Raw genomic sequence first — 14111 nt, 5'->3', positions numbered from 1 at the left:
ACCCCGACATGAATATAAGATTTTCTTTTAACTCCATGGCCATGTCTGCATCATGCATGCAGCGTGGGTAAAAGTATGATGTACTTTTAAAGATTGAAGTGACAGTATTTTAAAATATGATTGACATGGCATATTCATTTTAACTGTTGTAGCTTTAAAAACTTTAATAATTGTATTTAATCAAACTTTATTCCCTACCTTTTTCACTTATTGAATGCAACAATTTAAAGTTTTTTCTTTACAAAAAATTACAAAAATAAACCATTTTTTTCTTGTGTTTCTCTCTTTCTCAAAACCCATTCTTAAATAATAATAAAAAGGAGAGAGACTCATTAAGATATTATCTGTTGATTATATTTCATCTAATTAAATTTAGATATTACAAAGTAGTCATTTATGGCAAGTTGGACAGTGAAGAACTCAAATAGTAAGCTGAAAGACGAATGGCTTGAGAAAAGTATTGAGGACTCCCATAGTAATAGGCATAAACTACTGTTTTGGCTTTAATTCGTTGGCATTATTCAAATGTAGTAATCAGGGCGTGAATGGACAATCTTCACCAATACATACATTTGGATGAAAATTTAGGTGAACCACGATGGATGGGTCCATCGAACATATGTCTGTCTTTTATTTTCAACCAAGTAATTCAGGTTCAGAAATGACAGTCTAGAAATTGAAGGTGTTTTACTTTATGTTATAGGAAGATATCACGAGTTGAATAACACAGTTTCAAACGCAGCCTGCAGAGAAGCCTGCGGCACCTCATGAGCCCTTTCTCTATCTTTTACCTTTACGTAATAACATTAACATATGGTGTGTTAAGGGTTTCTCCGTTGAAGACTTGGTTACGGCAAGTGGTTTCATGAAGGGGGCTTCGTTAATAATTAAAAATCAGTCAATAAAATTACTTAGTTTCCTACCCATTTGCCAAAGTCCTGCAACAAACCATATATTTCAAATTCAAATAATGGATATCCGAACACTTCAAAACTGTTGCAAATAATAATCTGTAAAAAAATATTCAAATCCATACCAGTCCTTGGTTCCAAAAGCTTAAAGGTCCAGACTGTCGTAGCCTCCAATCATCCAAATGAACCTCAGTCAGCCAATAAGCATTTCTTCAATGTTTTAGATAATAAAGATAAACATGCATAAATGTTAAGGTCATTTAGAATGTGTACTAATTCCAAGAGACATAAATTTTATAACATCTTCGGAGATAATCAAAGATTATAAGTAGATTGAAAGGCAAGGAATGGAATGAATGACTTTGGAATTTAAATCCAAAATGAATAAAAGCACATTCTCTCTCTATTCTTCGATACCAGAGGGATTGGCCACTAAAACACAATAACCCTGATTTTAGAAAACTACATCTCAAATTCTCACAGGTGGGGCATCAGCTCTTTACCAAAACAATCAGCCACACCACTGAAAAATGAACCCTAGGTATGGGAAAATGAAAGGGGGTAAAAATTAAAGAAAACTTGATTATCTGAATTGAACTATATTTATATGATACAAATCCTTTAAAAGGATTGCTGATCTACCTGCTAACTACCAACTCAATGGTGTGGGCCACACAGGATTGAATTAGAAACCCCCCATACAATCCGTTAGGAGGATTTGTTGAATTGTTGATTGCTGGGTAGGAACCTGACATGACTACAATGTTTTAACTTGGACACAGCTTCTTGCGACTTACCAAGCATGAGATCGACATATATTGCGGTCATAGTGGCTTCGCTGCTGTCGGGTACCAGGGACAATGCTTGTGTCACGAAATGGTGAGCTCGCTCAAGGTCGCCTTGTATTGCAGACACTGCAGCAAGGTTTGCGTAAAGTGTTCCACGTGCCTCATCAGGCTTGAGAAACATGAAATCCTCTAAGCCCTCGGGGGAAGAGTTCTTGGCAGCTGCTGCTCCAACATTTGCTTCTTCACAATCAATATGCTTTTTCACTCGCCACTGCTCACAGTCCTCTAGACCAAACGGTAATTCGATGTTACTTTCCCCAGATAAATAAATGGACAAGTGCTCTGCAGCTTCCTTAGGTTTGTTCAGCAAACATAAAGCCTCCGCCAAATAGACATGGCCTAGAAAGACATAAATTCTTGAACAACCTGGCAGTTCTAAGAGAGCTCGTGCTGCAGAGAGCGCCTTCAAAGGATTTTCCAGTTCTAACTCTACATATGCCAGGTTAGCAAGAAGAGCTTGCTTAATCATCTGATTTTCTCTTCTGCAAATATCTTCATAATAGGAGATGAAGGTCTGAATACCCTCCTGATTAGTTCCCCCCTTTGGTTCTTTCAAATCCCCATTTAAGTTAATTAGAGCAGCCGGCATAGTTGAAGCCTTGGAATCATTGCTGGGTAAGTTCTTATAGTTTGAGTTCTTGGAAGATGCTCCATCACTCAATTCATTCTCTTCCAAGCATGAATCTGAGGGTAGAATAGACTTCGAATTACTCAACTCAGAACAGTTCAACAAGTGCAGTGCATTGTAGAGACACTGCCTAGCAAGAGGTAATGAAAGCTTAGGTTGCCCATCATCACCTAAAGCCCAGACATCCCTTTCAACAGAATCTACATGTCTGTTTCTTGTAGTTCCATTTTCAATTAGAAGTCTCCTCCATCTACCCTTCCCTATAACACTGACTCTAACTTCTGATCTGTCTGATGGAGCCCAACTTCCTTTTACAAGGCCTTTCTCTACCGCCATTAGACAACATTCAGCAAGCCGAAGCCACATTAGGGGTCTTTTGTAGAAAACTAAACTTGCTTTCTGGAAACAATGAGCTGCAAGTAGTGGTTTTCCACAGGCCAAGTACTGTAACCCACAGTTATATGTTATGAGGAGAGATTTATCCTGTGAGAATGTTAATAGCTTTAGAGGCTTCTCTTTCTGAAGAGATGAACAATTACTCAGTGCCTTGGAAAAGAACACTGCAGATGTATGATACTTCCCAAGTTGATAGTAAATGCAGCCTAGATTGTTATTAAACATGCTTGACATTGCTGCATCCGTCCGATTACTTGATGCCATTAACAACTTGATAGCTTTTCGATGGTTGCCACGAGCATACTCAAGCTGGGCCTTCAAGAAGAGAGCCATAGAAGAATCTCTCCCTCGAGCAATATTCATTGCATGCTTGACTTCACGCTTAGCTAGCTTTACATTTCTAGTGAGAAGCAATAGTCGAACCTTGTAAAGTTGCAACTTAAGCTTCAGATCAACACCAGAGATAGATCTATCGACTGTGATCCTGGGTAGATCATTTGCAGATGTAAGACCAGCGTGCCTAGCTAAGTTCTGTCCTCCAATATCTAGTGTTGAAAACATTTCATCCAGTGGATCCTCTGATAAAGTTCTAGATAGAGGACTCTCTGAGGCATTGACACTAGCAGCTAAGTCTGAACAAGAAACATCTGAGATCAATGAGCTGTTTGGATCTGAGGATGATTTTCCAACTACATTCAAGGATTGTTGCGAAGCTCTTGATTGTTGCGAAGCTGTGTTACCATTTTCCCCTTGGCTCACATTGCCAACACCAAATGCTTTTTCCATATAATTCAATACATCCTGAACATGATTAAAGCAGCTTAGTACCAAAGTTATAATATTCAAACACTAAACCAGCCATCCATAAACATCAACACCCACAATGAATGTCATACATGATAATGCCAAAATTCAGAATAGATGCTAGGGATTAGCTTCCTATATGCACAAACCTAGTATGGCTCATAAATGTTAGACCATTCTCACCATTAATTCATTACAAAGTCCTACAAACAATAAAAGATATAGTGAATAGGAGTTTGTTAGAAAGTAAAAACTGGGTTTATAATTGTCTGAACTTTAACAGAGTGATAACCGTTCATCTGAGGCGTGAAACTAAACCAGATCGAACACAGGCTTAAACCGCCTCTGTCTCCAATCCAGGTTTCACTTTTTAAAATAATCTTCTTGCCAAGCATGCTTATAAGTTTAAAATAAAGTCACCGACTCTCATCTATATATCTCTCTATATAAAATCCCTAATTAATTTGGAATCACATGTCAACTGATACTTAATGAATTTACAAAAGAAAATTGGAAGTTATTCTAATAAATTTAAGTTCAAACATTAGTCTTTTAACTAAAAAACAAGAAAGTAACTAACCACTTCGGAAAACTACCCTTCTTTATTCACATATTATTTTTCTGAACACATATTTTAAACCCACAAATTGAGTTTGCAAATTCTAAGACCAAACCAAAAAGCCTTAATTCCAATATGTTTGGATCTGCTATATGGACCAAGACACAATATATATCATTTGGTAGGCGAATCATTCACCTAATCCCTCCAATTATTTCTATCTACCACCATCCTTCTTTCAACTTCTAAATCTAGTTGTTTTATATCATTAAGTATATTGCAATCAAACAAGACTCCTAACGCACTTTTCCACTTAAGCCATCCAGCCTTGACCTAATGGTTAACATTGAGAACTTCTACTATGAGCTTCCCTAGAAAAAAGATATTGGTAAATCATTAGATAATTTGGTAAAAGCTTTTCCTAAGCTGTTTTTTTAGTGAAGCTCATAGTAGAATTTGCCGATTAACATTACATCAATCTCAAGTACTTGGAAACATTCTTCTACTCATAGCACTTGACCGCCAAATGTGATCATGTTCGATTGTTATTCCTTTTACTGAACATTCACTTCATACACTCAGTTTCCGGTTTACTCAAACAAACCCCAAACTCTAGTGTTTGTCTTCACAACTCTAATTTGGTATGAACTCCTTTAGTCCACTACAATATTATATACAAATAGCATACAGCCATACACCAAGGTATTTTATCTTGAATGGCTTTCATTATTCCATCCGTTACTACAGAAAAATGAAAATGAGTCAATGCCAATCCTTGGGGCACCCCTAATCCACCACAAGTTCTTATGTTCATGACTACTCCCTCGTACATATCCCATATCATACTAACAAAAAATTAGTAAAGCAAAGAGGTCAAATTGGTAATGCTAGAGATCAGGATAGCAAGCAGAACCACAAATAAGGAATACATTAGTTTGGTTTCAATTTGAAAATCTTAGAACAATTATCTAAAAATTAAAACCTTAAATGTGAGAAATATAAAAACCAATATCATAAATATAAGGGTTAATGTAATTTTTGGCCCTTGAACTTGGCAACTAGATCCAATTTGGTACTTGAACTTGGCAGCTTTTTCCATTTTGGTTCTCAAACTTGGAGTCCGTAAAAGTGTAACGACATGAAACTCTGAGACTGTGCCACATCATCATCTGAAACTTTAAAAATATATATATAAATTTTTAAAATTTTATTATATATAATTTTTAGGTGATGATATGGCACAATTTCAAAGTGCCACATCATCACACTTTTACCAAATCCAAGTTCAAATACCAAAATGGGAAAAGATGCGAAGTTCAAGTACCAAAGACCTGGTTATCAAGTTCGGGGACCAAAAATTACATTAACCCTAAATATAACTAATTATATTATTTAATATCAGCTAATAGTAAAATCAAAAGTACATCATAAACTAAGAGCATACGTCATATCATTTACTACATGCTAATACAAGGATTAACACATTCCAAAAAAATATGTATATACACATACACAGACATATAGGTTGTCAGCTGTTTTTGGTTTCAAGTGAATTGCGACATGTTTTTTTGAGTACTTTGAAAGCAATTCAAACTCCTACTAACTAAAGAGGCATTTGCAGACAATTTCAAGGAACACAACATGGAAATGCTGAAAGGGATAGGAACATGCATAGCATGTTAGGAGAAGAGCATGAATGAACATGTTCCTTATTACAATTAGAGGGGAATTTGAATCTGAATTGCAGCATAATGAAAATAGATCTTTACTAACACACCTACAGTAGTAAAGGGGCATAATTTGCAAATGATAAAATCTTTCCTAAAATGTAAAACAGACATGGTCCATTCTTCTTCGGTAGCTGGAAATACCAACAAATAAGAATACAGTCCTATTCCAATATAGAGGTATTGGCGCCTCGAGTGCACCTGGCGCCCTTAACAACACTGGTAGCAACAAATAATTTCATAGAGCTTAAATAAATTAGTAAGATACTTCATATATGAGGGCTCTAAGTGGAAAAATCAGTTTGGACATAGCTACCTGCATAACCAAAATTGAAAAACCATGCATGCAAAAGAGAAGACGGAGATACCAAAAACCTAGGGAAAATCGTTGTCTACAGCTTTGCAAGAATATCTTGCATGTTTTTAATGTTTTCCTTTTGATTGGAGACAGGAGTATTCACTATCCAGTGCCTTTAAGAGTTTGGCACTACATAAAATCCATTCTAAACAAACCATTAGGAGGTATGTATTTAAATGGCTTGTCAAATTAAAACATTAGGGAGGAAAAAAAACCTTTAAGCAAATTAGTTCATTTATTTAAATGTTATTAATGGGCTAGCATTTTGACCTCCTCTAGCAACATGCTAATCAGAGTAGTACGAGCACAAGTTAGCTTTCTATCTTTCCCTGTCCCCAAGTACAAGGCTAACAGTTAGTCATGCTCATATCCATCTTACAGTGGTCTCTGAAGTGACTGCAACCGAAATTAGCAAGGAAAATTTTTACCTAGAATGAATTCCAAGCATCACACTACAAAAATTTAGTTCTTACCGCAGATTTTGACGCGTCACGGCAAGCTAGCAGAACATCCAGCAACAAGAGGCAGATATGAAGAGCTGTTGTCTGCAATGCATATATAAATAAAAAGGGAAGCAATTAAAACAAACCAACAGATGTTAAAAAATAAAAAATGTATACATAAACAATATAAAGCTAAAATACCTCATCTATAGGTTCAATGTTTTGATAAACATGTTCAAGAACTGATAAGGCCTTTGCGTATTCATGAAGGTAGAACCAAATGACTGCCTATATTAGATCAAATCAGAACAAACAGGTTAAATGTTACTCCAAGCTATGGCTGAAAAGATTATTGCTCCTGAAATTCTTGAATGTATAGAAAGAAGGCATACTATGTTTAGAGAAGCCACAGAGGTATCAAATTCATCCGCGTAAATAATACTGGCACAATTTGAAGCAGGAAGACTTGTAGTTGTACCACTTCCTTTTGAACCTGAAGTAATGTTATTTCCAATATTGCTACCAGACTCCACCTGTTCCCCAGATGCAAGAGCAAGCTCCTCACTTCTCTTCTAAACCAACACACACAAAAAGCCATAGATGCCAGTGTAAGTCAAAATAAGTACTGGACATAGCAAATTCTTTCAAAAAAAAGTTCTAGACATTGCAATGCAACAAAAGCTTCTCTCCAGACAGCAATTAACCTCCTACATAAAATTATGTGTTACTAGTTTGAACTGGGAGAAAGTAATGAATCTATCACTTCTATTACGGCAAAATAAAAAAATCACACAAACTCAGGCTCAAAAAGTTTCAGGTCCTTTAAATGGGGCCAGATGCATAAAATATTTCCACCAAAAGGCAATTTCAACACTAAATCCTAATTAGTAGTTGTTTCATACTAAAGCTAATCATAGTTCAAATTGCTAAAAGCCTAACACATTGACATCAGCAGATAGCAATTAAAAACAACAGACAAATAACTTCATTTTGAGCTAAGAAAGTTGCTACACCCAAAAGATTTCATTCGAGTATTAGAAGATAAAATTTTTGTTTTTCCTTATTTGTTTAAAACCTTGCAGTATCTGCAGCACAGTTCACCACTAGACCCACAATCCATTATCAAATGAAGCAAATAAGACCTCAAAGTTATGAAATTGATGAACAGGACAGGACTATCATTCTTTCAGATGGAGCAGGACTAGATTAAGATTAGAAATTTGGAGGAAGCATACAGTCATTCAGCCATGTAACCAGAGGGAGGTAGAACAAAGGTAGTACCTTGACATTGTTAAGGACTTCAAGCAACTTTTTTGGGTCTGAGCAACCATCCCGAAAGAACTCCGCAATTGCAATATTATGAAGAACCTGTTCAATATCATTTGGTTCGAAAACTTAGGACTGTCGCAACAGAGAGGGAAAAAAGTATAAAAGATGTCAAAAGCATTTAAGGGAAGTTATTGGTGGTTAGTGCAATTTAAATGTGAGGGCAACAAATGTTATTCTAGAAATGGAATGCAACACCAGCAAACAGGATTATAAGAAGATCAACTAAGTACTCAAAATTTCAAATTTCAGAACATAAGAAGAGCTATTTATGAACAGCATTTAATAGAGATATCACCAACACCATCACCATCAGTCTGACATGATTAAAATCTACTTGAATTTCTACAAAGAGTAATTTATGACACAGCTACCTTAATGTGGTTTTAAGGCTCTAAATTTTCTTCCAAATTACCTTTTCTTTTTCCCTATAAAAGAGAAAAAGGAAGTATGGTGGTGTTAGTGGATGGTTTCAGGCTTCAAGCTAAAAATTCCTATAGCACCATAATTTCCGAGCTGAACATATTTGACATTGTCTGGGAAGTGCATAGGATAAAGTTTGTAAGGTGTATGATCATCATTTTTACCCTTACAGTCATCACATGTTAGTTAATAACAAGTTAACAACCACTTGCACATGAGTATGATATCTGTTCATTTTAGTCGGTTTAATTTTTAAGCTATTTTCTGGGTTGGAGAATTAGATGTATCTTTGAAACAGATTAAAATGAAAAAAAATGCTTTCATGATAATTCTAAAAATAAAAACCATTCCATTTTGCAAATAATGTGTTTAAAAGCTAAAAACAGTGTAGAATTTTAATTAATATTCCTAGGCAATGTAGCCTAAATTTTTTTTCAAACATCTTTATTTTATATAATCAACATACAATAAATTTAGTTCGTAGTTAACATTTTCAACACTTCTTTCACTTCAAATTTTATATAACCCCAATATGAGCAATGAAACATGGACATTTATCATTTTCATCAATTTACAAGGTCATTAAAGAGCATTGTACTCCCAACAAGATAAAAGCATAAAGAAATGCAACTTCTCTGTACCTTATATTTAGTATTGACAAGTGTTCAAGACACACTCTAGGTGTTGAAACCCAAATATTGCTTAAGGCACAAGGCATAAGAAAGCACTCACCCAAGTGAAGCAAGATGCAATATGTATGTGCGTGTGAATGTATATGTATATATGTGCGCATAGTAAGTCCCAAAAATACAATTCCAATAATGAACTGTAAAAATTTGTTTAATATATCTAGAAAGCATGAAATAAAATTCTTTCATTGGACAAAATACATGATTTTATTTATGTCTTATACATTTTGTTGAATACTCACGAATTGAGAAGTACAGAATTTGATTTTGTCCAACCCTTTTTAACCATTAAAAGTAAAATAAATAAAAGAATTAAAAAGGTATGAAATTAAAGAGAATCTCAATCAGACTTTTATTACACCTACTGCCTTACAAAAGTATGGACTTAAACACACCAGACATATGCCTCCTTTGAAAGGGTCCAATGCACTTGCCTGACCTTGAGGCACAACCCCTAAGCGCACGCCTTAAGAACATTGCTAAACATTGGTCTTTATCATGCATTTGAACAAACATTTATATATCATTCTAGAATTATCTAAAACGCTCAGAAGTTTGCTTGAAAAATAAAATTTTAACCATTTTTCTGAAAGAGAACCACTATCCGCATATCATTGCAAATAAAAACATAAATGTACTCCGTAACCTTAGTAGGAACAAGAAAACCGTGAAAGCAATTTCAAGCAAATATAAATTCTATGTGTAAGAAGTATTTTCTAGTCCAACTCATCGGGTATCAATCAACTTTTATTTCATAAGCACAGTAGATAAACAGAATTTGTACTGTCATAAAAATAAACCCATGATTCATCCGCCCAACATTCTTTAGCCAGAGCTTAAGAGAGCATTGCAACGGAAGAGAGATGTTGGCAGTACAGTACATAAAGAATCTATCATCACCAAGAAAAGGATTATTACATGATACACCACCGGTGAAGCAAAAATTTCTGCAAGCAATTATATACATTTGACATGTGCTGATCAAGAATAAGATTATTGTCCTATATACGCCGATAGAGGAGTTCAGCAACACCACAAACGGTTTTATTGATTAACCCTTGCACGTCTAAATATAAATAGAGAAATCAACAATAAGAATTATTAAGTTTACATATACAGTGAAATCGCCATATGAAAATAATTAAACCTTGTTATGGGGTTTCAAGCACCATGAATGTACAGAATGATAAGGAAACAATATTGGATTAAATTAATTGTTTTATGAAATCAGCTGATAATCAAGTATTAGTGAGCCGGAAAATTACACAACAAAAAAGATGGAAAACAATATTCAAATTCCCACTTTAAAAAAATAAAAAAATAAAAAAATAAAGCAAAAAAGATCTTAGAAATGAATCGATTCAATCGCATTCATTAAAGGAACCAATGCATGCGTATGCGTAAAAAGTTGAAATAATTTACCTTGGGATCGTTTTCTTTCTTCGAGTTGAGCTGATTCAAGACATCGACGCACTCGGCGAACTTCCTAGACTGAAAGTAAAGAGCGGCGTCTTTAGCGAGGGCGGAAGTGACGGAGAGGACGCCGTCGTCGTCGCCGGCGTTACCATCCCGATTCGGAGTCGACGACGGTGATGAATCTCGCAAATCCATGAGCAGATCAGACCAATCGAACGAGATAAGAAAAATGAAATTTAAAAATTAAAGGGAAAAAAAGTGGGAAGATCTCAGGCGTAGAGGATGGTTGAAGAAACCCCTTAGCTTCTTTAAACTAGAAAATGCATAGTTTTTAATAAAATCACAATTGAGGGATAATTTTCTTTTCTTTTCTTTTCTTTTTCGTCCAAAATGAGTTAAAACTGCGGAGTGAGCAGTGATAGTGTGGTTTGATGCAACATCGAAGATGATGAAGTTGTGGGATTTGATTTGATCCGAGTTTTTGGTTTTTACATTCTTGGGCTAAATTTTGGTTTGGGTTTTAGACTTCCTTTGGAAAAGTAATGGTTTAGACTTCAAATCAGAACAGCTTCTTATAGAATGGGCGGTGGCGAATATGGGCCGGCACTGATTACTACTGTATATAGAGGTGTCTATGGACTAAGTCAAATTTAAGCTCAACCAAAATTTTAGGTCTGGTTTACGGATTTAAAATTTTTTTCAAACCTAATCGACCTTTTTTTTTTAAAAATATTTTATTTTAAAAATATAGTATATCAAATACACTAAAAACATTAAAGCAAATATTTCCAAAAATTATCAAATTTCATTAGCAAATATTAAAAATTAGATAAAAACTTATTAGCATTTGATGGATGTAGACCTCGTTAATGTTTATAATAATTAATCATTACTTCTTTTAAAAAAATTAATCATTATTAATGTAATGAGTATATTTTCAAGAGAATAATAAATCTTGCATACTAGTATATATAATATGATTTGGGTAAAGGTAGCAAAAAATGAAAAACCACTTGAAGTAAAGGATGGCATAAGGTTGTTTCACTAAAGTACATTAAAGTTGAATAATAAAGTACAAGAAATTTGATAATTAGTGAAACAACTTGGTAACTAAAACCATCCACAACAAGGTCGCATTCTCATGCAATTGATGTTGGAAACTTAGCAAAATTAAAAGTTCTACAATATCCAAACAAAAGTTCTACAATATCTATATATATCAAGCAAAATAGCACCAAAAATAGCATCAAAGATTAGCACCCAACAACAGCAGAATAGCAATGAAACAACACCAAAAATAGTAGCAAAAATTAGCACCCAACAACAACAGCAGAACATTAAAAACAATAGCAGAATAACAGTGAAACAACACCCAAAATAGCACCAAAAATAACCTATAAAATGTATCAACCATTCAAAATATCTTTATATGAAGCAATCAACATATATTATCTTATAACAAGCTATAAATTCTAAGCTAAATTATATACCTAGAAACAAATCAAAAATCATCATCATTATCATTCTTATCATTCTTGTAATCAATTTCTAATATAAAATAAGAATAAATAGTTATATAATCAAATTGATAAAATGTTTTATAATTATAACAATAAAATGAAAATAATAATTACCCGTTGAAAATCTCTTAGCTCACATCCAGTTATCAAAACAAACAATGGCTTGAACCATTTTTGGTTTAAGGGAACTCCTAAAAAATGTGATCACTTTCTTCCTCATGCTAAAAGCCGACTCAGAAGCTACGGTCGATATTGGAATTGCCAAAAGATCACGAGCCAAAAATGAAAGCTCACAATATCGAATTGAACTTTTGCTCCAATAATCCAATACATTTATTTGGCTATTCAACTCAAGCTCTGATTCTTCCAAATAAATGTCCAATCGAGACTTTTCACTCTTAGTACTGGATGCACTTAAGAATCATTTATAATCACCACTCTCATCATAATCTCCTCCCAAATCTGCCCTATTGACATTGAGTTGATGCAAATTAGAATGAACAGGATCATTATCTGAAACATTGAAACTCCTGGCCAAAGAGGAAGATGTGGATTTGGAGTTCTTAACATACTCATCAAATAAGAGTTTAAGATTGCAAAGAATGGTTTCCAAAAAGTTTGAAGCATAAGTAGTGTAGATTGTAGTAAAATAATACTGCACATAATTTAACTTGTAACGAGGATCTAAAATTTATCAAAGAATACTTAGCCTAATATTTATTAAATTTATCTTGCATTTGCATAACCATTAGAGTTAAAAAAAGAATGAGGATCTTTAACTGTATTAATTAAGACCATGTGAACCTTCCAAACCCCTCTAAAATAAAAATCAACCGTTGGATAATTAGAACCAGAAAAAGTACAAGTCACATCATAAAGAATTCAATAATTTGCAAAAAAATAACAACATTTCTCCACTCCTCATCAGAAAGTGCTAATATTTGATAATCTTTATCCCGTTGGCCCCAATAATCTAACACATATTTATAGAAAAGAGTAGATTCAAACATCAAATAAGTAGAATTCCATCTCACACTCACATCTCGACGTAACTTTTTAGTCACATTCAAATGAAAACTTTTGTTAGCCATATCATAAAATATTTTCTTACAAATTCCTGACTTTTTTATGTACTTAATTCCATTTCGAATCTTACTAAAAACATCAGCAGCAAGTTCCAAACCAGCTTTAATTATAAGATTCAATATATATGCGTAACATCTAACTTGAAAAAAAAGAAAGAGCTCGTTCGCGCCAAAACGATTTTTAAGACAAAAAACCATAACACCGTTATAAAAAGCATTATCCAAAGTGATGCTAAAAACTTTCTTGTTTATACCCCACTAAGATAAACATAAAATGAGTTCATCTGCTACGCGCAAACCATCATACGGAGGAGATAAACATCTAAATCTTATGATTCTCTTTTGTAGCTTCTAATCTTTGTCAACCCAATGAGCAGTAATGCAAATATATTCATCATTAGTATGCTCAGAGTTCCAATTATTAGAAGTTGGACAAACTAAACCATGTGTTTTATCCAACTCTTCTTTAACATGATCTCTCTCTTTTACATAATACATTAGGATATCTCTAGTAGTTGTTTGTCTACTTTTATTCTTAAAATTAGGACATCAATACTTATCATGTATCTAAATCTTGGTTCTTCAACTGTCCTAAATACATGTTTGTCACACACAAGAAAAGTAGAAACAGCTCGACAACACTCCTCAGCATCAAACTTGTAGTTTTTTATAGATGAACCACCTCCTAAAGATGGTTTAGTGGCTATGGTGTGTTGAATAATTTCCTTATTAAATTTTTTCAAACAAAAATTTAGATGACGTCTTAAATGGGAGGTTTCGATAAAAGATTTAGCAAAAAAAAGATACTCTTATAGTGATTACATTATGCTTTCAACTCGTCTTTGTTCTCACATTCAAACTTTGTCATTTCATCCCACACTTTTGAAGTAGTAGACTTTTGATGTTTGGGAGCACTTTCATATTCATTAAACCTATCATCCATACATAATGGAGTGTTTGAACTAGCCATTGTCATAA

General features: G+C 34.0%; 1 protein-coding gene across 7 annotated transcripts; it reads right to left on the bottom strand.

Moving 5' to 3' along the window:
* Positions 1-583: 583 nt before the first annotated feature.
* Positions 584-11078, bottom strand: LOC108469964 (uncharacterized). 7 transcript variants are annotated; one of them, XM_053031956.1, is made up of 8 exons: positions 10535-11072; positions 7956-8042; positions 7067-7246; positions 6876-6962; positions 6705-6776; positions 1709-3584; positions 1037-1099; positions 584-938 (listed from the first exon to the last, which is right to left on the bottom strand). In XM_053031956.1, the coding sequence occupies exons 1-7, from the start codon at positions 10721-10723 to the stop codon at positions 1086-1088; spliced, it is 2505 nt and encodes an 834-aa protein (XP_052887916.1). In that variant the 5' UTR covers positions 10724-11072; the 3' UTR covers positions 584-938; positions 1037-1085. The 7 variants fall into 7 exon arrangements, 5 of the variants coding, with proteins under 5 accessions (XP_052887916.1, XP_052887915.1, XP_052887917.1 ...); XM_053031955.1 differs by having other exon boundaries at positions 1037-1079; XM_053031957.1 differs by having other exon boundaries at positions 7067-7243.
* Between the last annotated feature and the right edge of the window lie 3033 nt (positions 11079-14111).

Source organism: Gossypium arboreum, chromosome 8 (genome assembly GCF_025698485.1).
Source record: "Gossypium arboreum isolate Shixiya-1 chromosome 8, ASM2569848v2, whole genome shotgun sequence".
NCBI lineage: Eukaryota > Viridiplantae > Streptophyta > Magnoliopsida > Malvales > Malvaceae > Gossypium > Gossypium arboreum.
The sequence above is the reverse complement of the archived record's forward strand: the minus strand, read 5'-3'. Positions and strand labels throughout refer to the sequence as shown.

Excerpts from the sequence above, each read along its gene's own strand:
- LOC108469964 (XM_017771102.2), bottom strand. The coding sequence starts at position 10,723 with ATGGATTTGCGAGATTCATCACCGTCGTCGACTCCGAATCGGGATGGT. Across the intron at positions 6,963-7,066 it reads CTGTGGCTTCTCTAAACATA|GCAGTCATTTGGTTCTACCT; the intron begins GTATGCCTTCTT and ends GATCTAATATAG. Across the intron at positions 3,585-6,704 it reads GTGACGCGTCAAAATCTGCG|GATGTATTGAATTATATGGA; the intron begins GTAAGAACTAAA and ends AATCATGTTCAG.